At 33.7% G+C, this 25754-nt stretch overlaps 1 protein-coding gene across 4 annotated transcripts in view; it reads left to right on the forward strand.

The window, feature by feature from the left end:
- LOC129942836 (serine-rich adhesin for platelets) overlaps positions 1-24747 on the forward strand; it is a 236411-nt gene extending 211664 nt beyond the window's left edge. For 3 of the 4 annotated variants that reach the window (XM_056051925.1, XM_056051926.1, XM_056051927.1), the window contains 3 exons: positions 20877-21281; positions 21340-21415; positions 21482-24747. In XM_056051925.1, coding sequence (XP_055907900.1) covers positions 20877-21281; positions 21340-21415; positions 21482-24444 — 3444 coding nt within the window. In that variant the 3' untranslated portion in view covers positions 24445-24747. Of the gene's footprint in view, positions 1-20499; positions 20768-20876; positions 21282-21339; positions 21416-21481 lie in introns of those variants that run through there. The other variant, XM_056051928.1, reaches the window with a different exon arrangement.
- Positions 24748-25754: the final 1007 nt, after the last annotated feature.

The raw sequence follows: 25754 nt of genomic DNA on the forward strand, positions 1-25754 counted from the left end.
TAGACAACACCCATTTTGATAACAACGTTTTATAATTTTTACGTGATACTCGACGCTGAAACTTGCCATAATGATATTTCTTTAGTGACTGATACAAAAAAGAGATTTTTGGACAGAAAGTAAAAGAAACAATAAGGCCGGCACTAGCTGTCAAAATCAACCCGTCTTTATTGGAAAACCCTTTAAAACAGGTTTTTTACTCATTAAACGAAAAAGGGAAAAAGCCAAAAACTTTCATAAAATGTGTATGGAAGATATATAAAACGGCACTAGTGACCTCTAAAATATCAATCTAAAAAGATGACAAAATTAACAAAATTATATTTTTTTTTAATAATAGGTTAAACTTAATACAAACAAATTTTAAAACGAAAAAATATCGGCTGAAACACCAGTAGTTAAAGAATGATATTATTTTGAACACACATCAAATGTCAAATTAACAGCTGTCAAATTAATATTCACCATTACATTATTATCACTTGTGAGCAAGACATTCTTTGAGGATCAGTTGGGTATATCACCTTTCAATCAATCTTTCATTTAGTCCATCATAAAGATAAAATAACGTAAACTTACCTGGAATCGCATAATTTCAGTTAAAGATGTCAATCTGACAATTTGTTGTCACGTGAAGCAAAAACTTGTTACCTATACTTCAACCTACATCTTAATCCGACTACATAATTCATTTAAATTGACTATAAATATAAAAACACATTAATCACGATTACCAATTCCGGTTTTATTTATTTATTTGTCTATACAAATAATTTCAATCAAAAACTTATCCTGCATGAAAATCTAAAAACTTTTGTACCAATTTATTTTGCAGCAGCACTTTTCTAAAATTGGAACACTGATGCATCTAAGTATCTTCTCTTCTTTACCATTAGCATGATTGCTCCATTTTTAAAATTGTATTCCCCCAAAGGAATTATAACATAATTCTATCATCTTGTCTACAGTGTCCTATGTAGGTGCAATTTAGAGTGCAGTGCACTAACTAAACTAAGCCTTGAGAATTTTCTTCTTTATGTTTAAATTTCCCATCCAGAATGAATCTGGCAATCTCTCAAAGTTGTTGTTGTTGTTGTAGAAAAATCACTTTTATGTGTCACATTTTAACACAAAAGTATATCAAGTTTCCTTTCTCTTTGCGTGATGTTTATAAACTTAACAAAAAAAAAGAAAAACAACTCAATTGCTGAAGTGAAGCACTTTTTCCCAACCTATATATTTTTCACCTACCTATATTTTCAGTCTTTTGCAATGTTGTTTGACATTAGTTACCTAGTTTTTGTTTTTGTATTAAACATAACTGGACTTTTTCTCAAGCGTCAAAAACAACAACAACTACTAATAAAACTGGTCCTGCGAACTACCTTACCTACATCACATAATGTAGAAGAGAAACAGTTCATTCAATTAATCAGCCGTAAGGAAAAAGATAAAACATCAAGGAAAAGAGATCACTCACACAATATGTTAGATATAAGATACAAAACTAAAAATATAGTCCCGAAAGGCTCTTTCTTTTGTGCTGAGCTTTGAATCTGAAATTACTTCCTTTTATCATGGACATTCAGGAAGTAGTAAAATCTCCCAGCTCGGTCCAACAGGAGTAATTGTATGGATGATGGTTGCCGGAGATAATAGATAATTCTATACAAAAGACTTCTTTTTTTCGTGTGTATATATTACGAGTATTCAATGACCTACCGCACAGTACCTCCAACAACAGTGCCACCACCTCCCCATCTCCATCGCCGCCAGTGGAGTATCTCAAAGTTTGCATCGCTAGCTTATGTAAACTTTCCTTCTGTTGATGTCAGGGTGGGACTTTGAATTTTAGATAAATAAAGGCGCCGATAATTCAGACAGCTTTTCCCTTCAGTCGAACTTTTGTGCTCAAATTTAAAAACGTCCCATCTACCAGGTATGTCGCCTTAAATTTGGTAATTGCTCATAGATGGCGTATATTACCATTGACACGCCGCTATTCTGTTTTTTTCTCATAAGTTTGACGTCTGTCATAATTAATCAGTGCACATTGTCAGCAATTTCATTAAAAACAGTCTATGAAAATGTTCAAAATTATGGTCCGTCAAGCTGGAAACACCACAATCGAATTTCGAAGTTCGAACAATGCAGGAGTTTAGGGCTCTTTTTGTGCTAATTTATTGCTCTAATCCCGGTTAGCATACAAAAAACTTTCCTATTCTAAATTGTGGTGATCCCAACTTGGCGCCAAGATTTAAACACCACACTTAAGGGTTCTAAATTAAAAAAAAAAGACTTAACGAGGATGATTAGGACTCTTTTTGGGCTCATAAGTTCGCAAAACTCCGGATTGCTTTCACAAGCCCTTACCTCTTAAATTTAGTCACAAAGCTGAAATGTTTTGTGGATTTTTAAATGAAAATTTAAGAAAACTAATGATGGTGTAATTTAGGCCTATTTTTGGGTTCCTTAGTTTGTAGAATTTCAAATTAGTATGTCAAGCCCAAAAATGGTATTTGTGAAAGATTCCATGTGTCCATCCCTTCAAGATCTTCAAGAAGAGAGACTCCTGGAAGACGATGCGGTACACTTCTATACGGACGGTTCAAAGACTGATCACGGAGTTGGAAGTGGTATCTTTTCAGAACAACTGAATCTCAGTCTATCCTATAGACTTCCCAATCAATGTAGTGTATTCCAGGCAGAAGTAATGGCGATTAAAGAAGCACTATCCTGGCTCAAAGAAAACGATATATCTTGTAAGGTTATACATAACATGGGAACACCACTTGCTACATGCAAATATCTTCTCAAGCAATATGCTCTAGAAACAACAAATGCTAGATGGTCACAAAGTACCACCTGCCTAGCAACCAAGCAAATATGGCCAAGTAGCCATAAGCTTGATATCACTGAGCAGACAAATTTTAAGCTCTACAATTGGAGTAATAACGGGACACTGCCTCATAGGAATACATGCTCTGAGGCTAGGGGTGTACACAAATGACTTCTGTAGAAGCTGCATGGACGAGGAGGAAGAGGAAACAGTCCAACACCTTCTATGTACATGTCCAGCACTCTTCATTAGAAGGAATTACTTTCTCGGTAATCCCTTCTTCGATAACACCAGTGAACTGGCAACGATTGACACAAAACGTCTCTCTAACTTTATTAAAAGTACAAAATGGTTTGTTTAAATTCATTACTCTCCCATGAGTAACCTCATTAGTGGTATCACAATGGACCCTTGAGGTCTACGTGTGTCAATGACATCTGGACAGCCACTCCAACCTAACCTAACCATCTCAAGCCCTTAGCCTAAAAACTTAAGTTGAAAAGCTGTTACTCTTTGAGAATTTTTAAACCAAACAAATTAAATTACAAAAACCAAATGATGGTTGAATTTAAGGCAACTTTTGGGCTAATTAAGTGCCCAAACATTTCGAAATTTCAAGAAGCCCCATCGTTGACCTGCTAGGGAAAGAACAAAGCCTGCTTACTAACATACAAGATCAAATCTTGCACAAATATTGTTTATTTTCATTCAAATTACTTTATCTCGTCAATTTTTTGAGATATAAATTCTTAAAATTCGCAGTACGCAGGAATAGTTGAGAGTTGTAAGTCACTTGGACCTTGTTCTCAACGGACTATTGCAACGGATTGCTGCATCACCCAATTTAATTCCTAAATTTAGAAAAGAACACAAGTTAACACTTATAAAGGTGTGATGGTTAGTGCTTAGGACTGTCACGCCAGAGTTCTTGATTTCAATCCCTCCATGTGCTACCTAAAAGTTTATTTTTCGGGTGTGCCTCTTGTGAGGAATGGTGATTTAACTTTAGGTTCATCCCTGACATGACTTGGACAAAGGAATATTTGAGAGTTGTCGCATTAAGTTTTTGAAATTTGAGATGAAACCATTCAAATTGTAGGTTTTCCCATTCGTGCCCTCTGTGAATAATCATATTTTAAACATTGGGTCACGTTCTTGTCAAATAACATTTCAATACCTAAATATCTAAAAAAACAACTTAATTTATTTCCTTAATGAGCGTATCTGGACCAGGCGCCCTTAACAATAGCTTATTGTGTTCTTCTGTTGATGCTACCCTGCTCAAAATTGTTATATCTAAGTATCTAGGTTGTTTGCAATTTCCAAAGCAAATTAAAAGTAGTAAAACTGCAGAGTGTGTCTCTCTGGTTTGGTTGCAGTTCCAGTGCTTGTGTTGCACTATGCAACAAGTTGTCTCTTGGTCTGCTTTGGATACTCATCTATACTTCATCGTTGCACACCCCCCTCCCCTCCTCAAAATAAATAGCAAAATAGTGTTGCCTATGACTGAAAAGAAACTATATACAACCGGCATGAAGAAGTTATACAAGTATTTCTGTAAAATGTTCAGTTCATACCACTCGCTCCTTACCTACTTTACTGACTTCGTGATAATCAAGTGAAAACTATCTATTAGCCAAGCTATCATCAGCGAACAACACACTCATTGCTTTTGCTGAGTTGAAGATTGTTAGAGTAATAATTGAAAATCAATGACGGTGAAGTGAAGTGTAGTTATTGTCACTACACGTTTGAGTATATTGGATGCAATGCCTACTGTACAAAATTTTCACCAGAAATGGACAACTTCACGTCAATTTCAAATACAAGTTAGTAGGTGCACTTGGGACGTGAGATGAATATTTGTTTCTTTCTTTTCGTTAAAACAGAAGAAAAAAATATTAATTGAATTTGTTATAAAACAATATAGTAAGCAACATATTAGTGCGGATATTTTTGTTGATGTCGATTGAATAATCGGTTTAAGGAGTATTTTAGATGCACGTTTTTTGGGTAACTTTCTTGGTCGATGGGTTTTTTGGTTGGTTGGTTTTTTGTTTTTGTTTTTAAAGTAGTTAGTAGGATCTTTTTTCTGCTAACTGATTTTGCTAAATTAGGTATTGGTTGTCTTGAGAATTGAATAGATAGCTTAACTAAGATTAATATGATCTTAATATTTGCACAGTTTTTTTTAAAATTATAGCATTTTTAAGCCTCATATCCATTCTTGAGTTTTCAATATTTTAATGAAGGCTTAGAGTTTTAAAGTTTTTGATGTAAAAATTTTCTACGAAAATTTGTTTAGGTAACATTTTTGTGTTTTTTGGCAACACAACACATATCTAGTATGATAATCTTAGTAACAATAAAACGCTTTACTCTCTTATACATTTTATATTTGGTATCAGTGGCGTTGTAAACAAAGCAAAATTCCCCGTGAAATGTCAACTTATCTATTATGTGTTTAGAAGTTTCATTTTCCTGTCGAATTGATATTTTCATGGAAAGATAGGTTCAGAGCTCTTATCATTTTCTATATTTTAAGGAAGCGAACCTTCTTCATCAAAATACTCATTCAATTGTAGACGCTAAAATAGAATTGAACACATTGATAAATTTTGATTGAAAGAAATTGTTTGATGATTGATCACTGGTTTTTATGTTTTTAAATGACATTTTCGACATTTATTCAATATTAAGAATTGAAAGTTTAAGTAATTGAATGTTTAAGGAAAGTGTTTGTACATATAGGGCTTTCCAATAAGGGCGGGAAGATGTTGTACGTAGATGTCGTCGTGGCGTTTACTGCGTGGCACGTAGGGCTATTTTGCTGGAACCCCATGTCGTCTAGGTCCATATGGTTGAATGTAAGCCATACAAAAATAGTTATCATCGTTATTTAGCACTCGTTTTGACGGTGAAAGACTCACTAACGTCGTTTTCAAAAAAGTACGAGCTAATAACGCAACCGCGGTAGCCCAAAATCCACGCCAAACGGTAACTTTTTGAGGATGCATTATTACCTGGTGAACCTCGAATGGGTTGGTGTCATTCCAAATACGACAATTTTGCTTGTCAACACAGCCAAAAATGCGCCTCGTCACTGAAGATGATTTTTAAGACCAAAATTGGGGTCCTCTTCCAAACGAATCGAAGCCCAGTCAGCGAACAGACTGTGGCGTTTTCTATGGTCATAAGCTTTGAGCTTCTGGGTCAGTTGGATTTTATTGGGGTGCAATTCCAAGCCCCAACGCGAAAATCGCCAAGTTTAAATCAGCGAAAGGCTGAGTTCTTGTGCACGGTGTGGAATAGACTGCCTCGGTTTTTTCTGTATACTTTCACGGACCGTGGCGATGTTTTTGGACGATCTTGCATTCCTTGAAAGGAGGAAATGGCACTAAATGACAAATTCTCTAAGAGTTGTAGTATAAAATGAATGCGATTGTTGTTAATGTGTTATTCCCTTTATGTTTGGCTTTCAGGGCTTCGTGGCTAGATGTCGCACGATGAGCGCGAAGTACTGAAACCTGAGACATAAGAGCGAGACAAAGAGTTGTTTTGCTCGCTCTTGTAAAAAATTTGAATTGAGCAGCCATTCTATTGTCTGGCGCGCCCAAGTTAAGTAGATTATTGTAAAGTTACATTTTTAATAAAAAAGAAAATATACCACAGAGTAATAATTGCTATCATTGAAACTCTTGAATTGTTGAGAATTGTATGTCACTAGTTCTCAACCGACTGTTGCGCCACCTAATTCTTTAATTTCTTGTCATTATTAACTTCCCATAAGAAGTTATTGTAATGGGTTTGATTTGTCAAATTGAAAATTTTGACATTTCTCGACGTTTCAAGGTCCCTAGAGTCGAAATAAAAGTTTTTAGAAAGATGTCTGTGCGTGCGTGTGTACGTACGTTCGTACGTCCGTACGTTCGCGACGTTTTTTTCGTCGTCCATAGCTCAAGAACCAGAAGAGATATCGATTTCAAATAATGTTATACAGATAATAATGCAGAAAGATGCAGAAAGGGCTCTCAAGAAAATTGCGTATGTGGTTTTTTTACCATAGCAGTTTAAAAAAAAAGGTGAAAATTTTGGTTAACCCTAAATATCTTACGAACCAAAAACGTTAGAGACTTGAATTAAATTTTATATAATATATTGTAACGTGATACAAAACAGGTATATTTTTTGAAAAAAAATCAATATAACGGTTTTTTTATAAATCAAAAAAACTAAAAAAAAAATTTGTAACCTCCAAAATTTTACGACTGAAATATGATTTCATCTCTAAAACAATTTTGTGCAACGACGAATAATGTTTTTGACATCTGATAAAATTTTGACAAAAATCTAATTGACAGTTTTTTTTACAAAAAAATAAAAACCTGAAAAAATGTATAAAAGTTGGTAAAAATTGATTTTCGACTCAAATATCTATTTAAAACTCTGATATATTGGCTTTAATTTACTTTTATCTTTTAAAAACTATTGTTGTTAACATTCAGTAAAATATTGAAAAAAAATCGAATTGACAGTTTTTGTACAAAAAAATAAAAACCGAAAAAAAAATTAACAAAAGTTGGTAAAAAATTATTTTCGACTCAAATATCTTTTAAACACTTTGAGATAATAGCTTCTTACTAATTTGTTCTTATAAAAAATATTGTTTTCAACATTAGGACAAATTTTGAGAAAAATTGAATTGACAGTTTTTTTTACAAAAAATTAAAACCTAAAAAAAGGGTCTACCACGATATCTAGAAATTAATTATCTAGAATGGAAAAAATCTCGAAAACAAAAATCTAGAAAATAAAATCTCGAAATGCCAAAATCTAGAAAAAAAAATCTCGAATGCAAAAATCCAGAATGTATGTTTGAATTTTTAAGACCTTGTTTAAAATTCACGCGAATTTTAAACATTGCCTCAAAAATTCAAACAAACATTCTGGATAACTTACTTCCTCTTAACAAACTTAAAATTGACAAGTAAAGTTATCAATCATACAATTGCACATTGCTACTCATGCAACTATTTTTCTTGCTCAGAAAATAAAATATTGGGTAAACTGATGTATTTATGTATGTTTTATTGAGTTTTCACTGTTAATAATAAATAAAAAATAAAAAAAATAAAAAATGTTCGACTTTAATATCTTTTCAAAAATTTGAGATATTCGCTTTAAACTAATTTTATATTTTAAAAAATATTGTTGACAACATTCTATAAAATTTTGAGAAAAATCTAATTAAAAGTGTTTTTACAAAAAAATAAAAACCTACAAGATTTAACGACTTAAATATATTTCAAAACTTTAATATATTGGCCTTAAACTAATTTTATCTTATAAGAAATATTGTTGTCAACATTCTGTAAAATTTTGAGAAAAATCGAATAAACAGTTTTCTTACAAAAAATAAAAATCCAAAAAAGTTTTACTAAAAGTTGGTAAACATTAATTTTAGACTCAAATATCATTTCGAAATTTTAAAATATTGGCTTCAAAATTATTTTATCGCACAGAGAATATTGTTTTCGACATTTAGTCCAACTGTCAGTGTTTTCATAAAAAATTAAAATTTACAAAAAACAGTACGCAAATTCTACTATAATTGGTAAAAATAGGTTAACTAAAAATCTCGATAAAAAAATAGATTTTGAATCAAAACTACTTCGTCATGTGCAAAATAGTGTTGGTTTATTTGTATTTTTTTTAAATAATTCAACTGACAATTTAAAAAAAAAACCCGAAAACCTACAAACTTTTAAGCAAGACAAATCGACAGACGGGATGGGAAGTTATCAGTGTGGGTCGCATCTCAGCCTCTTTTTTTTTAATTTAATACTTTTTGACTTGTAAAAATATAAAAAGGTACAGAAAACATTGTCACAAAGATTGAGTGGAGTGTTTTGTTAAGGAAAAAGTAATTTAAAAAAAAACATCTCAAGAACGAACAACGCTATAGTGGTGCCAAATTTTAATAAATGAACAAAAAAAATCAGTACAAATATACAATTTTTTTCGAATAATAACGTTTTTGACATGGCCAATGTCTAAAAATTCGAAAAGACATTTTTTTCTAAAAAAAACTTTTAACAAATTGCTTTTTAACTATAATGTATTTGGGACGAAAACAGATATTAAAAAACAACCACATTTATATTCGTATGCGAAATATTGTTGTATACTTATTTTTTAGGAAAACTCAAATGCCAATTTCGTTTTACAAACAAAAAAAGATGAAGGGATGTGACCGTTACTGATAACTTCCCATCCCGTCTGTCGATTTGTCTTTAAAGTTTGTAGATTTTCCTGTTGAGTTGAAAAAGTTGTCTTTTGAATTATTCTTTAAAATTTTAAAATTAATAACAATATTTTTCATATAAAGAAATAGTTTAGTTTAGTAAAATCTAGTTTCGTTAAATATATTTTTAGTCGTTAGTCGAAAACTAAATTTTTACCAATTGGATGAATAAAATTAATTTGAAAGATATTAAGAACCGAACATTAATTGTTCCCAAATTTGTGTACTATTTTTTGTAGATTTTAATTTCTTATGAAAAAACGAACTGTTGGATTTTTATAAAAAAAAAACTACTGAATATCGAAAACAATATTTTCTGTGAAATAAAAAAAGTTTGAGGACAATATTTTCAATTTTTGAAAAGCTATTTGAATCAAAAGTAAATATTTACCAAGTTTTAGTATTGTTTTTTTTTGTAAAAAAACCTGTACAAATTTTTCTGAAAATTGTCAACAATATTTTTTAAAAGATAAAAGTAGTTTAAAGCCAATACCTCAAAGTTTTGAAAAGTCTCAAAGTTTCGGTCAATTAAATTTTTTTTTTAAATTCATCAGATGTTTTATGAGCCCTCTTTGCACCTTTCTGCCTTATTATCTGTATAACGAAATTTATTTAAAGTCTATATCTCTTCTGGTTCTTGAGCTATTGACGATAAAAAAAAACGTCGCGCACGTACGGACGAATGAACGTACGTACACACGCACGCACCGACATTTTTCTAAAAATCTTTTATTTTGACTCTAGGGACTTTGAAACGTTTTTTTACAATAACAAACTATCCAAAAAACTAAATAACGTAGTCTTTAAGTGGTATTTTTTTTTTTCAAAATTTTAAAATGATTGCTTGTAAAAAAGCTCGAATATGAAAAAGTTATAATTTTCCGCGTGAATATTCAACTGTTGCGTATAAGCGCACAACATATTTCAACAAAAAAACTCGTCTTAATTGGCCTAATTGGCAGGACCTCTTTTTTTAGCCCAAACACTGTTCAAAACTGTTTTCCTTAATCCAACTCCCTAATTGGAGTCATAATTTAAATATGAATTTATCACTAGCTTTTCTATTATTCAAATAAGCTTAAAAGTGACATAACATGACAAAATCTTGGCATCTATGCGAACTTACAAAACGCGCTAATATGAAACCTCTAGCTGACGACTTTTATGCAGTTTTTCGTACCTGAATATACGAAAGTTACTCATATTGCATGCAACAAGTGATATTTGCATCCAAATCGGGTAACAACCTACCGGAATCAACATACTATACGATATTCCACGCTTAAGTTGGTTTGACTTATAAGCTGACGTTTGCGGAGGCAGACTTTGAACGAAAAGTTTTTTTCTTTTTTTGTTAGATGGGGAAAACATTGAAGGTGTTCCCTAACCAGACCTGGGGCTATACGCGATCAGAAAACTTACATACGTGTTGAAATTCAATACTTCTTTTTTTTTTGGTGTCTCTATCTTTTACATAAATAACAGCAACAACAAAAAAGATACAAACTCCAAATGTTGCATGGAAGATAATCTTCTGTCAACTTGACAGGTGATTATGCAGTCTCACTTGAAGACATGAAAATTTGCATAAGCCACAAGCAGACATCAGACCTGTATAAGAAAACTTAAAAGTTACATAACATAAGACTGTTCCACTCTCAGCTGATGTATAAACTCAACTATTGCAGTTTTTGGTATCGTTTGGTCGGTGTAGCGTTTTTAAAATTACATATAAGACGTTTGACTTCGACTTCGACTACGACGACAACAGAAACAGAACCCCCTCAGATAGATCTGTGTATTTTTATTATTTTTAACTTGTTTTTGGTATAGCTAGAAGATATTATATCTAAGACTCCATAAATGGGACGCATAACCGTTTACTTTTTGCCGTCTGAGCACCGACCGCCAGCTTCAGTACCACCAACACCGCCAACGTCACTATCGCTTATACTGTCGGTTGTGTAGTTTTAATGCCTGCTGAAGGCGTATTTTTGTTACCAAACTCGAAATGAATAAGAAGTAAAAAGTATCTGAATCTGAATCTAAATCTTTAGCTTCATCTGAGTGCGTGTTCCGAGCCGGTTTAGCAAAATTTAGCACAATGCACTCGATGCCCGATCTAAACCACAAGATCGAAATCGTTAAAGCTTGATGGAGATGGTAGTGGCGTGGTGTAGTTTCAGAGTTCATGGATCGAAAAAGGTGCATTTTGTGTCAAACAAGAACAAGTTTTTGTATTTTTAAATGGGCGGTATAGTAATTTAGAATAATTTTAATTGATTACCATTTGGCTCTTTCATAATATTCCAAATTAAGCCGGGTGTGTTGAGGTTTTCCATATTTCATATCATATATTGACACTTACTTCCGGTCAGAGTGGTGTTCCAAATTCGGTAATTTATGGAAGCTCTTACTTTCATTAGATACTTTTTACCACTCAGACACAGTCGACGCCATTGGCAACCAGCCTGGCAGTCATTTTCGGGAGTGGACTTTTGAAATAGAACTTTTGGAAATTGAACCTTTGATTAATGGTTACAGCAAGGCCTTAGGCTAAATGCATTTCAAGTTTCAAAATAAGCTTATAAGGCAAATTAGTTTTTGGTTTTGTTGGTTTATTTTGATTGAAATTTTTGACATGATATGGGGAGTGTGTTGGAGTTTTGGATTTTATGTTTTTTAATTGAAAAGTAGGAGTGTTTGACAGCTGAATAGGAATAGCTCAAGGCTCTGAGCTCAAGATTGAGAAAATCGTTATTTATAAGAATCATAAAGAAAATAAAAGTTCGGTTTAGGTGTGTAGATATCAATAAATTGTAATCTATCTCAAAATTACAAAGTTCTCATTTTGTTGTAGTGCAAGTACCTACTCGTATATTTAACAATTCTCAAGAGCAGCCAAACCTATATAGCTATCGGCCTTCTTATATAAATATTAATTTCAACAATTTATTGATAACTTAAATTATATTGTAGATATAGATAGGTTTTTTTTATAATTATTTTGATTTATTTGACACTTAGCTTTTATATATAATCTTAAGACTTTTGCCGATTGAATAGTAGTTAAAGGTAGATTGGAATCAGCATTGAACATTTGATAAAAGAAGTTACGTAGTTTTTTGATATCGGTCAATATTTAATCTTTTATTACGGGTATTTACTACAGAATAACTGAAGGTAAATATAGCAGTGTCGTAGTAAGCTGATAAAGTGATAACACTTTATTTTTTCTAAATAAATTTTAAGTAAATAGGTGTTTGAATTTTTTTAGACCCAGACATTTTAAGAAGCCCCCAGAACAATATCACATCTCAAGCATACAAAATATGATTGATAAGATCTTTAATATTTACAATTTCTGTTCGATAACCAAAATAAATATATAGAAACCATAAAATGTAGAAGATTGTCTGAATCTGCTTGTTTAAAAAAGTAAGAGTGTTTAAGGTTGGTATAAGACAAGTAAACAAAATCTTGAAACGTTGGTTCCAAAATGTCTTTATTTTCGGAAAAGCACATTAATTCGTTTCTTAAAATAAGAAATTCCAATCTTTAAATATTTAAAAACCAACATGTTGCAAAGGGGTTTTCCAAGAAGAGGTTTCATTTGAAATAGCACGCTTTTTATATAGATAGATAATTTCTTTATTTGAAGATATAAATTATTAACAAATGTTTTTCTTGACAATTCTGCCTACTGCCTGATCGATATTTTATAACAAAAACACAAATTAAATGTAAAGAAGTTAAAATTCAAATAATAAACATAAGTTCAAGTAATTATATAAAAAAAAGAAGAAAATTATTGTTTGTTAAAGCATCAAGTGCGAATTCAACAATTTTGAGATAATTTTGAAATAAAAAAATATATCAATTTTTACATGATTTGAAACACAAATAATAGTTAGGAAACTTTGGTTGAAACTTTAATTGCAATAACTGGTTGTAGATTTATGGAAAAGTATTGCGGTAATTTAGAGAATGTTTGCAGTATCTTTAGACAGTTGACCATCCACAAATTCCATTAAGGATTTCATAGAGCCGAGTTGGGGGAAGAAAACTCAGTTCGAAAAACAGCCGTTGAATCTCTTGGAGTAGAGGACACGATGCAAAGCAGTGTTTGATGTCTTCTGCTTCTCCGGTATTACAAAGGCTACAGATTTAAGGAAGATCAGTTCGATGTGGCATTGAGTTAATCTTCAGTATTTCGACTAGGGCTCTATGTGACTAATAGCCTCGGAAAAAACTCGTTACTGAAATAAATAATTAGCCTGTGATGTTATTTGGTGGTTGAGGTATTGAAAAAAGCAATCGGAACAAGTGTTTGAAGAAATACCTTTGCACGGCTTCAAACTCCTCCAGTTGTAGATATCCAAAAACGTGGGTACCGTAGCACATGCAGAAGTTCACGGTTACTTAAAAAACACGATATTTGGATTTGAGATCGATTTTTTGATTCACGTGTTTCGAAACATTAAGATTGTAAGACAGCAAAACTCCAATTTATTTGAAACAATGAACGAACTCAATAGACGCGTTGTTAAGGGACCAATTTCTTTCTGCGAGTCTTCTTCTCTGACGCGGTTCAAAAATCATTATTTTTGTCTTGTTAGTATTGACGCAGAGACTTCAGAATTCACAAAATATATTAAGTTTGTTGATTTGCAGCTGAAGGGTAGATCGATTTTCAGCCAGTAAAACTAAATTTTCTGCGTAGAGCAAAACTTTGATTTGTATACCGGAACAGAGTATTCCACAAACGTCATCAATAAACAAGGCAACAATATCAGGCTTAATATACACCCTTGAGGGGACACCTGATGTTGTTTCAAACCATTCATAGAATTTAGTTCTGTCCCAGACTGATGCAGTAAATGAGACAAGAAAGTTGAAGTAAAACATAAGAATTAACGTGAAAGTCCTAAGGATGACAAATTGTCCATCAAGGCATTTTTATTTACCTTGTCAAAGGCTACTTTAAATCCTTTATTATTGTTCTCAATCCATTGCGTCAAACTTTCATAAAGAATTCAAGTTAGAATCTTTGTTATTGCGAATCGAGATTCCTCTATAGTTCTCTGGCTTATTGGTATCTCCTTTTTTGAAGATTGCGACTATAACCGCTTTTTTCAAATTGTTTGGAACAAAAGAATTTTCATAAAGTTTGTTGAAATATGTCAAAAAATGATTTTTAAACGGCTTCGTACTATTCTTGTAGAATTTAACCGGAATGCCATATATGCCAGGAGCTTTATTATTTTTCATTTTACTCAGAGTAGTTTCAAGTACTGATCGAGTAATAGGATTAATCAGTGACATTGGGTTGTGCATAATAGAAACCTTGGTGATTCTCATCAGCTGACAAAAGAGTTATAAAATGAGCTGCTGGTGTCTCAACTTCGAGCGTTGTCACCATGCTTCTATCCCGAACACCCAGCTCACAAACACTTTTCCAGAAAGCCTTCGAAATCTTACAATTTCCCAGTTCTTTTTTTTCTTTCTTTGTTAACGTAGTCAACTTTTTTTTGGAACTAAGTCTTTTGAAATCCTTGTAATTATGAAGATAAATGTTTTTAAAAATTAGACCATTTGTAGATCTGAACAACTTAAGATAAACAAATGAAAGTTTACTGGCAAATGATGCTGCGGCCTTCATTACTCTTGGAATATGCATCATAACTTTCTAGGCTGTTTTATTGACACGAGGGAATAGAACTGATGTTATGGCTTAGTAATGATTTGTATAGATCGGCACAAATCTAAATCTCGATTTTAAAAAGTTGGTTGATTGTCTCAGGACAATTTCATAAGCAACCTGAACCTTTACTTCAACCGGAAAGTGAGATGAGAAATTGGCCACTCTTACTTCAAAATCTAATGATAGGTTAATCTACTCAAGAGATATAGCTGCAATATCAATAACAGATTAACCTCAGACACTTACGAATGTGAATTCTCCCGAAGCGTCTTGTATAGAGGCTACATGCATCACGGATAGACCAAAGTTTTCAAGGAATTCAGTAAGTAGTCTTCCATTTCGGTTAAAGGTGTCATCTTTGGAGTTTCCGGTAGGATTGAGGGTGTTGTCCGAGATTGTGTTGAGGGTAGAAGAATTTTTAACTTTATATAGCTGTCACATTGAAAGCTGTTGTCTTTTGACAATTGACAAGTAAAGCATTATAGCTGAATCACAAATACGCTTCATCTTCGTCTGCGTTACGGTGAGCCTGCTTTTAGGTTGCTTTGAATGACATTTCTATTATATCATCCCTACAAACAACAAATAATTTGTTTGTTGACATTTTTTTACAGCTGTTGAGCTGTAAGACAAAGCAAATGTTCAGATAAATGAACAAGAGCTCCCGTTTGGAGTCACATTACGTTACATTACGTTCTTTTCCTTACGATTATCAAACGAAACGTTAGGTCGAAGCTCCATTGTGATACCATGCATTGAATTCCTATGGCTGAGCTCGTAAACGTCAGGTGAAGCCGAAGCTGGAGAGTGTTTGTGATTCAGCCATTACGGAATTTCCAAAAATCGAATAATACAGTAGTTTAGAAAACTAAAACATTATTTAATGATTGAAAGGCAGTCGATAAATTTGAGCTGTCGGGGCAAGTAAGTAGTTTAAAGAATATAAATAGTTTGCGTCAGTTTAGAATACTTAATATTATTAGTGATGTAGCCCTCAATCGATGACTTGAATTAGAAATTCAAAAAACAATATTGAATAAAGACTTAAGTATTGAGATTTTTAAAGTTCAATTTACATAAGGTCAATTACTAGAAGCAGTTAGATTCCTTAAAAACCTCAACACACATAAATGTGGTTTATCTACATTATAGTTCTGTAACCACTGCATTCGTTTTGTATCTATTTTACCCTTAAAATATCGACCAAGTGCATTCAAGCCCCGGAAACGTTAATTAGCTGAAGAAATGTCTTGAAAACTAAAATCTTGCAAAACGGTTGTAGCTGCTTAAGGTTCCGTGACGATTTTAACATTGTTTTGAAAAACGTAAAATGATTGCATTTGACAGAATTTTAGTATTTTTTTTTAATCCCTCCTTCCTTAAATTAGGAATTTTGTTTCGAACCGTTCTTTAGAAACGGTTTTAGATGGGTTCACTCTGAAAAGCACTCATGCAAATGTTGGTGTGCCTCTGGACTCTGTCGGTCTCTGGAGCTCTTTCTCATTTGCATTAATGATCTACTGGCGCTGAATTCTCTCTTCCAATAGTGCCATCAGATGTGGCTGACTTTCTTTCAAATAAACCTAAAAGAAAAAAGTCCAACGGTGACAAATCACATTATTCTGGCGGTTGCTACATAATACGGCCATTGAATTTGTAGTGCAAAAGAGCTTTGTTTCATAAGCTGTATTGAGGGTGGCACCATCCTGTTGAAACTACACTTCGTCCACATCCATATCTTCCAATTTAGGAAAACAAAAGTTCGTTATTATCTTTTTTATAGCGAACAGCTGCCTCACCAGCCTCATTTTAGAAAAAATACGGCCCGATGATGTCGCTAACCGATAAACCCCACCAAACAGTCACCCTTTGTGGGTGCATTGGTTTTTCCATAATCGCTCTTGGATTATTATTCGTCCCAATGTGGCAAAAAAAAAATCGCGGGTACTGCCTCTTGCGAGGAATTGACAAATCCTTCAAGAGTAATTCTTGTCATGAAAAGTGCTTTCTCAAATTAGCCGTTCGGATTCGGCCTAAAATTTTTGGTCCTTTCCATTCCTGACAACAGTACTCGCACACAGGAATGGTTGAGAGTTGTAAGTCACTAGGCACTGGTTCACAACGGACTGTTGCGCCACCCAATTTATTTATTTTAATGTGGCAACTCTGCTTATTGAAGAATCTACGGAGGTGAAAATGTCCCTTCTCATTGAAGATGATTTTCCACTGTTGCCATTTCTTGCCACAATTCAAACCATTAACGATGCTTAAATTGGTCAAGAGCCTTTAGTTCTTGAGTCAATCGCGCCTTGTAACTATGTAAATACAAGTCTTTATGTATGATATTCAGCAATGTCTAGTGTGGGAGGAGTTTTCACATCTCGTACAGACCTGCTTAAATTATTGCATGATTTTTTCGATTTCGTGTGAATGTCAAAAAATGCAGTAAAGACTTGACGTTTATGTGTGGTTCACGGTCAATATAACGGCCCTTAAAATTTCACCACCCTTTATATCCATCACTGAACTGATAGTTCTGCAACTAACCTAAATTTCTTGGAAATAATTAAACGGAGAGTGTATAAATTGTTTGCTGATGATATCATTGTAGAATCACTTACGTCACTTGAATACCTCCTCGTCGTTAAGTTTCTTGTCTCAAACTTTATTACCGTTATTTTAAAAAATGATTCTCAAGCTAAATAATCATTCTGCATTCTGTCCCTTAAACAAATCTACCGTAATATTCTCGCATCCAAGTATGCTCATCAGAATACCTTCGTGTTGAACTGTCTTACTGTCAAGTAAATATATTCCTTCTTTAGTCGTACTACACGAATGTAGAATGTTGTACCATCCTCTGTCTTTCCCAATTACTCCAAAACTTATCGTTTCTATTTTAATGAATTGGACAATTTATGTGTTACTAAACATAATTTCTGTCAAAATATTTTACATTTGCTTTAAGATCATAAATTGTGTTGCTCTTAAGCAATAATCATTATAGACCCAAAATTAGGATCCAAAAGACTCTTATCGAATTTACTTTTAACATAATAAACACATAATTTATCCTTAAATATCTAAACCTCACCTCGCCTCTTCTCGCTTCATAAATATTATGGTTAAATTGTTTTAAAAAAATATCTATCCAAAAAAAAAATAAGAAAATTAAAAACACAAATTCGTCCCAAAACGTTTTTCCCTTAAGTCACACTTTTCAAAAAGGTAATTTCCTCCTTCATTCCATTTCGAGCAATTATATAAATATTCTACCTCAAGAGATACATCCATAGATACATAGATACTTATATAATCTATTAATATTTAACTCAAGAGAATTATCCTTGTTTTCTTGTCCATTAACATCTTCAGTGCATACATCATGTCAACGTCCTTATTTAAAGTGTGGAATATTTTGTTGTTGTTGTTGCTTGTTTGGTGTTTGTTTTTGAAAAATATTGTGCACTGTTTTTGAATGGAATTAGGGTAGGTAAGTCTTATAGCTTATAGATATACCTTTGGAATGTCTTCTTATTTTCTCTGCCTTACCTTTAATAGGTATACCTAAAGATACACACCCGGAAATCTACATCCATATTTTATGATTCTTCTTATATTGTTTCTATTTTTGGGATTTTCATTCCGGCTTTTCTCTTAAGGAATTGACAATGATTGTAATATTTTTTTCTTTGCTTTGTTTTTCCTTTTCGATGTAAGAACTAGGTACATGGAAAATTGTAAAGGCGTTTAAGGGTTTTGTAAAACAAAAAGTGTTAGAAGTTTCAGTCGAATCCTTTATTTGCAATCCACAAAATGATATAAATTTGTTTCGAGTTTTTAATTCAAGTTGAGAGGTTGGCAGCACTGGCATTTGACATCTGTCAAACTCAGCTGTCATTTCAATTGTCATAATATTAGTCAAATGTTCGTCATTTACCATAATTTACAATGGGATAACGTGTTAAAATTATTACAACTCACTATAATTGAACCACTAGCTAAGAAATTGGGGAAATTTTGAAGAAATTTGAAAAGATTGAGAGCGTTCAATGTAAACGAGGTGATTCCAAACAACTTTCAATTATTTAATTACAATGTTGACATTTTACAATGCTTTGAACAGAATAGAATGACATAACAAACTTCATTTTGGGAGGGGCTGGGGGGCGTTGTTAAAAGATTTCAAATTGAATTTTTGTATGTCTTCTTAATCAATCATGAATCATACGTACATTTTTTCATTTGGGCTTTAAAGGTTTTCAATTTCTTTTATATTAACTGGAGTCCCTCAAGAATCCATTTTTGGACCCATACTTTTAAATTTGTTCAGGAATGATTGTAAACGTATAGTTTTTTTCTCTGCTCTGCTTTTGTATCTTACAAGATAACAAACAAACACAGGATCGATTTTATAAGACTCAGTCGTACACGTTATCTTTTTGAATATTTAAAAATAGATACCTAGGTAGGTTGAAGCTTCAAAAAAAAAAAAGAAAACATATCCTTTCTCACCTATTATACTTCTTGAAGTTGCAATATTCATGGACGAGTATAGCCATAGCGTGTGCCGCCGGTGTTGACATGCTTTCTTCTTTCTAAATATTGAGTTTTTGAAATGTAAAAGAAAAAAACAATTTACTTATTTAGGTATGTAGGTATATGGAATATGGGAGTTTAGATGTAGCAAAGGTAAAAGGTAGAATAATACTCTTTATCTATGTAAGTTCTCTGGAAAAATTATTTTTCTTTCAAAATTCGGGATTATATTACTTCTGTATATGTACATACGAAGGTACCTATGATTTTTATGAGGAGATTCTTTTTGTTTTTGTCGGGAGGACCGACCATATACTACTTTTGCCTGCCCTGTGCCAGTTAGATTCTAACCCTGGAACTGTGCAGTTGGATTGTGTTTTGTTTCTATGTTGTTTTCGTTAAATTGTGTGTTTTTTTTTGAATATGACTAGAATATTAACATTTTCGGTAAGAAAATATATTCAGTTTATGATTTGAATTATTTCTAGCTTAGTGCGTAGTTTGTTCACTCCCAATAATTGTTCTATCAGTTTTGTGTCAATATTTGACATATATCACCCGTCAAATTGACACACTTTTATTTTTAAGTTTAATCTGTGATATTCATATTATGATCCTTGTGAAACGAAAATGTGGAATAAAGATTCAATCAAAAAACGTTTCAGCCTTATATTTTAAACTAAAGACGATTGTCAAATAGATCTGTCGGTAAAAGAAATCATTCCAATAGTGTGCACTGTTTATCACATGACGTTTATAAATGTCAAATTTCATTGGTAGCTTTCAATTACTTCGTTACTTAACAAACTTTTGCGCAGGCACAAATTGGAATCAAATCGAATTATCTGACAATTGGAAGGTTTGACTATTGTCAGCTCTTTGGTAAATATTGACAGACCAATACAGGTTCTCACAATCCTTTGTACCATACTTTATGCTAATCTTAGCCCAGTGGAAATAGTCAGCTGATTAGGGCTAAAACCTTTCAAAGACCAATTTCTTTTTTTTAAATTACTTTTTCACTTGATTTTTAAAGTAATAAAATATTTAAATAACTTGTAAATGAAGTTATGTAAATTCCATTCTGACAAACTGTTTCAAAATTTTCTTTTACAATAATTTTGTTTCTGTCTTCAATTTTGAACAAAATTTTATAAAATTTGACCAACAATTCGCAATTAAAAATTTTTGTATCCAACCTTTTAACATTTTTAACAATATGTTTTGTGTTCTTAACACAAAAGTATCTCAAGCCGAACAACTGTCAACAATGATCGAATTCAAAAGACATCCATTTAAAATGAAAATTAATTCGGCTACAACCGAAAAAATCGGCCGAAGTTGCCTACGAGCAAGATTGGTTTTCTCATGGAAAACTTGGGTATGCTTCAATACAACTACATAATATAACATTGCTAAATATAAGACATCCTTCTTTTTTTTTATGAAAATAGTTTCTAAAATGTAAATTTTGTTTTTTGTATTTTTAGGCTGAGCTTGCTGATGTCCTCCGCAAACGTCGCAACCGACCTGATGCTTCGGATGAAGATTTGGGGCTGCCACGCAGTCCCACAACCCCACAACGTCGAGAAACCAACAATACTACAAATCAAAGTGAAGTATCATCGTTGAGCATGCTCAGCATGAATTCCACAATTGATTTCGATGATGAATTACCGTCATCGACTGCAAATCATTCGGGAGACTTTTCTTCGGCAGCAGATCGAACATCGTCGAGTATTTCGAGCAAATTTTCCGCCGATTCATCACGATCCGAACATGTGGAACTTTTCTCCTCGAATTGGACTCGTCTCTCACACTCGGCTGCTAAGCACAAGATGGCTGTAAGGCCTGTTAAGAAGAAGGGCCCAACTCGACATCGCCGGACTTTGGAGGTGAGCTTTGATATTTTGAAATCAAACTCTTAAAAACATAAATATTACCTTTCCATAGAGCTCCATTCTTCCATCGACCCCAGAAGTCAATGAAGATCAGAGTAAGACCACAACTGCAACCCTTGAAGTTAAAGGTTAGTTTTATTTGGTATCTTCATCGTTTTTTAAGATGTAACCTATTTAATTTTTATCTTTCTAAGATATCTCATTGGATAAAGCTAAATCGCGATCTCTGCCACCAGGGGTCAATGCAAAGATCCTCGAACAACACAGCACCGAGGTGAAACAAGCAGTCAGCATTAAACGCTCGAAAACCGAAAAAGGCCCATCACCAAACTCGACTTACGCCATGCGTAGCAATGCAACTAAGAGTTCCATATTCGAATCAGTATCGTCAAGCACACAGAGTTCCACAGCCGAAAGTAGCAAGGAAGACGAAAGTGGGTTCTTCCGTCGATTTGTCTACAGAAATTCGAAGCGTGGTGCTTCCAAGACCATCACCAGTTCGACCAGCAATAGTAAGATGGCCGACGAACTTGATAGTCAGCCAGAGAGCAAGAAGCCGAATCCACCACCAATCGAGACCAATTCCAAAACAATTGAAACAAAATCCGCTGAATACTCGCAAAAGGTTGAAGAAACCCGCAAGGAAATTCGCAGAGATATTCTATCTACGGGCAACTCTGCCCTCAGTGCAATGTTGAACACGTTCATACTCTCTCCAGAATCGGAAAAAATGGTGGCTCATGCTACCAACGAAAACATAACCATCAGCCAGCCAGGTAGCAAACCGAAATCCGGTCCTGCTGCTCGGCAACGTTACATTCCAAAAGATCTGCAACAGCCACAGATGATGATGGATGTCGACGTAAATCTCAAACACTCCCGAACTAGTTTGGACAGCTCAGAGAAGGCCGAATCCCACATGAGGGAGGAGTTCATTTCCAAAACTATAGCTCTGTCGAAAATCTCCAAGTCACACACCGAAGAGAGCTTCCAATCGACTACTCTCGTTAGAGAAATCAATGCTATGAGGGATCAGCAGAAGGAACACTTTGAGAAAAAACCAAAGATGCTCGGAATGAGTGCGTTCCAGCAGAAGATGTCCCGATCTAATGATTCCTTCAACATGAGTTCGAGCACAGATTCTGTGGAGATGCTATTGGGCAGTGATCTACGAAAACGGGGCAAGTCCGTCGAAAAGTCAAAGAGCTTTCGAACCTACATTGAATCGAAAGAGGATAAAGAGATCCCCTCACTGAGGAATCAAGTGCCAAGTCTTCCCGATTTGTCTCAGAAGAGCGACAATGACTTGGAAGATGAGAAGCACCTGTCACTTGGATTTGAAATCAATGACAATAACCTAGTTAAGCAGAAATCAAGTGATCTGCCATTGACGCACGGAATCTACACAAAGAACATCATTCTCACTACATCCAAGAATATGCCGTCAAGGATACAGACAAAGTCTCCCCTTTTGGGTACTTCGGCTTGTAGTACGAATATCTCGGAGATTGAACAGAATATCGATATGCTGGTGAAGTCACCATTCGTGAGTGTTTTGAGGAAGTCAGCGACTATTAGTGATTCGGTGGCATCAAAACTGGCGCCCAACGTGACGATCAGTCCAATGCCCAACAAAAGGGTTGATGTGATTGCCAAAGTTGAGAATAAAATTGACAGAATACTCAGAACAGAAGACAAGGATCTCTTTATTCCACCAGCAACTCCTGCTGCTCCACCACCAACACCGGCCACTCCTCCACCGATACTAGTTGCGCCCACAATTGTACATTCACCCACGAAGGTGCAAATGCGAGAAAAGCCCAAGATAGTCGCTGACAGTGAGAATCGAAAGTCTCTCCGGGAAAGAAATTCCTCGCCACAGACAACAGCTTCTTCCAAATCGAATAGCTTCCATCGAAGCCGACGAAGTTCTTCAGTCATTGAATCATCATCTCCCAGCACCAAGGGTGTGCCAGAATTCATGAAGATCCAACTCAATCGAGTTGATCCCGTTCGACCCAAGAGTAATGTGGTTTTGTCCAAGAATGCCCGTGAAAGTACCGAAGATTTAACTCGTCGTTTCAGCAATGAAAGCGTTGAAATCTCCGAGGTGAAACCTCCAACCCCGACTGATGAAGATAGCCCACAAATTATCCCAATGGTTCGTTCGAATAGTTCAACTTCTTCTCGATCTGATGAGTCACTACCAAAAAGCCCCACAAAGAAGACCCCAGATGAAGAGAACAATATCACACGCATCGACACAAATACTCCGATAAACAACAATATTCCACTGCATGAGCGTCGCAGGCTTTTCCTGAGTGAAGATAAGCTGAAAAACGATCGCAAAATTGAAGAAATGAAACTTGAACGTAAGAAATCCATGTCCGAAGAAGTGCGCAAGATGCCCACAGAAGAGGAACCCGTTGTTGTGATTCTGCGAAAGAAATCCTTTGGTGTTATCCAACCATCGGCCAATAACAATAAGGACGACCCCACACCTGAATTGATGAAGGTCTTCGCAAGACGATCGCTCAAGATCAAAGACGAAGATCTTCCCGATCCACCAATCAAGAAATTCGTACCCAGTGTCGATAGTGACAAAGAAAATCAATCGTCCAGCGAAGAAAAGCTCGACAAACTCTCCGCAATCCAGCAGCAACAAAACGGTCTGCCAAAATCGGACAGTGACATCTCCAAGAACCGAAATTCCCTAGCAGACTTCCGAAATATCAAATCGCAATCCCTTAACAACAATGGCATGGGAACACCTACGAAAACATTTCTGCCACCAATCCGCCTCAGCGGTCCATTCCGACAGGCATCCCAAGGATCGCCAGTGATGGGCAAAAGTATTGATTCAACGACAAACAATAACAACAACAACAGCTTGACAAACAACAATAACAATATGTCAGTAGCCAAGCCAATTGAACGTCAGTCTCTTGGAACTGTTTTACTTTCGTCATCAGTGCCACCTAGTGTTACGTCAACAGTCGAACAAAATAACTTTTCCACCACAACAACCACATTCACAAGGGCAACCATAGAGCGTTCCGCAACAATGGCCACCATGAATAGGGTTGAGAGTGAATTTAAGGGCATTCATCAACGTCGGGCCGAATGGGAGAAGCGGGCCAAAGAAGCTTTGAAATAAATAAACTTTAAACAAAACTAATATTTAAATAAAAGTGGGGAAAGCAAATGAATTGAATTTGTGTGAATGAAATAAATTTGTATATGGCTATGGTGATGAAAGTGTGGCTATAATGTGTGTATAATATTTAGTTTATGTGACATTGTTGAGGTAAAATTAACAAAAAAAAAATATATGTATGCTTGGAAGTCTCTAAAAAAGAAATGTTAAACTACTCTAGAGAAGTTACTGTCAAAATTATCTTAAAATTCTGTTTCTTTCTCATCGAATCGTTGAGTTTTTGACACTGTTGAGGTGAATTTATGTTTGCTGTGTGACAGCTTTTTACACATTTGTATTTCGACACAATTGAGGTGAAAAAACACTACAAATTTATGCAACTGAGTTGAATTTCTCTCTTAAGTTATATTTGGCCATTAATGGGCGTAAAAGGATGCCCTAAGGACGATTTGAACCCAAAGAAATAGTGCAGAAGGAATACAGAATGAATATTGAATTTCATTGAAAACAGTTCCGATATAATAAAAACATGAAACTAAAGAAATTCTAACTTACCAAGCTCCACAATCTTTGGTCTTAAGACTAAAACTTGATGTTTAATAAACTATTAAATAACATCTCTGTATTAAATATTTTAACAATCTTAAAAATCAAAAATCTTAACTTCACCTGAGTCATAATAAACTTAATTGTATTTGTATTGAGTGTTTAATAATATTGTTTTAAAATTTACGAATGATTTGACGAAAAGCTAACTGTGAGATGATGAAATAAAAATGAATATTAACATTAAAAAAATAAAACAAAATAAATTATATAAATGTTTTCTTATTATTATTATTAACAAACAAAAAAACACTATAAATTGACAATTATATTTAAATTTACATAGCAAATATACAAATATATTTACATTTTTAAGAAAAAAAAAAAAAACAAAAATCAAAAACAAAACACTGCTTCAGTAAAAAAAAAAGAAATAAATATTTTGTTTATAATTGTATCAAAAAAAAAGAAAAAAAGATTTTGTTAATGTTTGATTTTATATATATGTATACAAGAACAAAATAAAATAATAAAACAACAAATCAAATCTTATTTCAAAAATAATTATTCTATACTAAAATTATTTATAAAAACAAAAAACAACATTTTCAAAATATAATGTGAAAATAATATAAATTAATAATGTTAAGAGTAATATTAAAGATATAAGAAATTATAACATTGTTAACTATTGATGGAAATATAGAGGAAAATGAATTGACAAACAAAAAGAAGCATTCATAATATTTTTTATTTTTAGTTGT

The sequence above is a fragment of the Eupeodes corollae genome, chromosome 1 (assembly GCF_945859685.1).
Source record: "Eupeodes corollae chromosome 1, idEupCoro1.1, whole genome shotgun sequence".
In the NCBI taxonomy this organism is placed as follows: domain Eukaryota; kingdom Metazoa; phylum Arthropoda; class Insecta; order Diptera; family Syrphidae; genus Eupeodes; species Eupeodes corollae.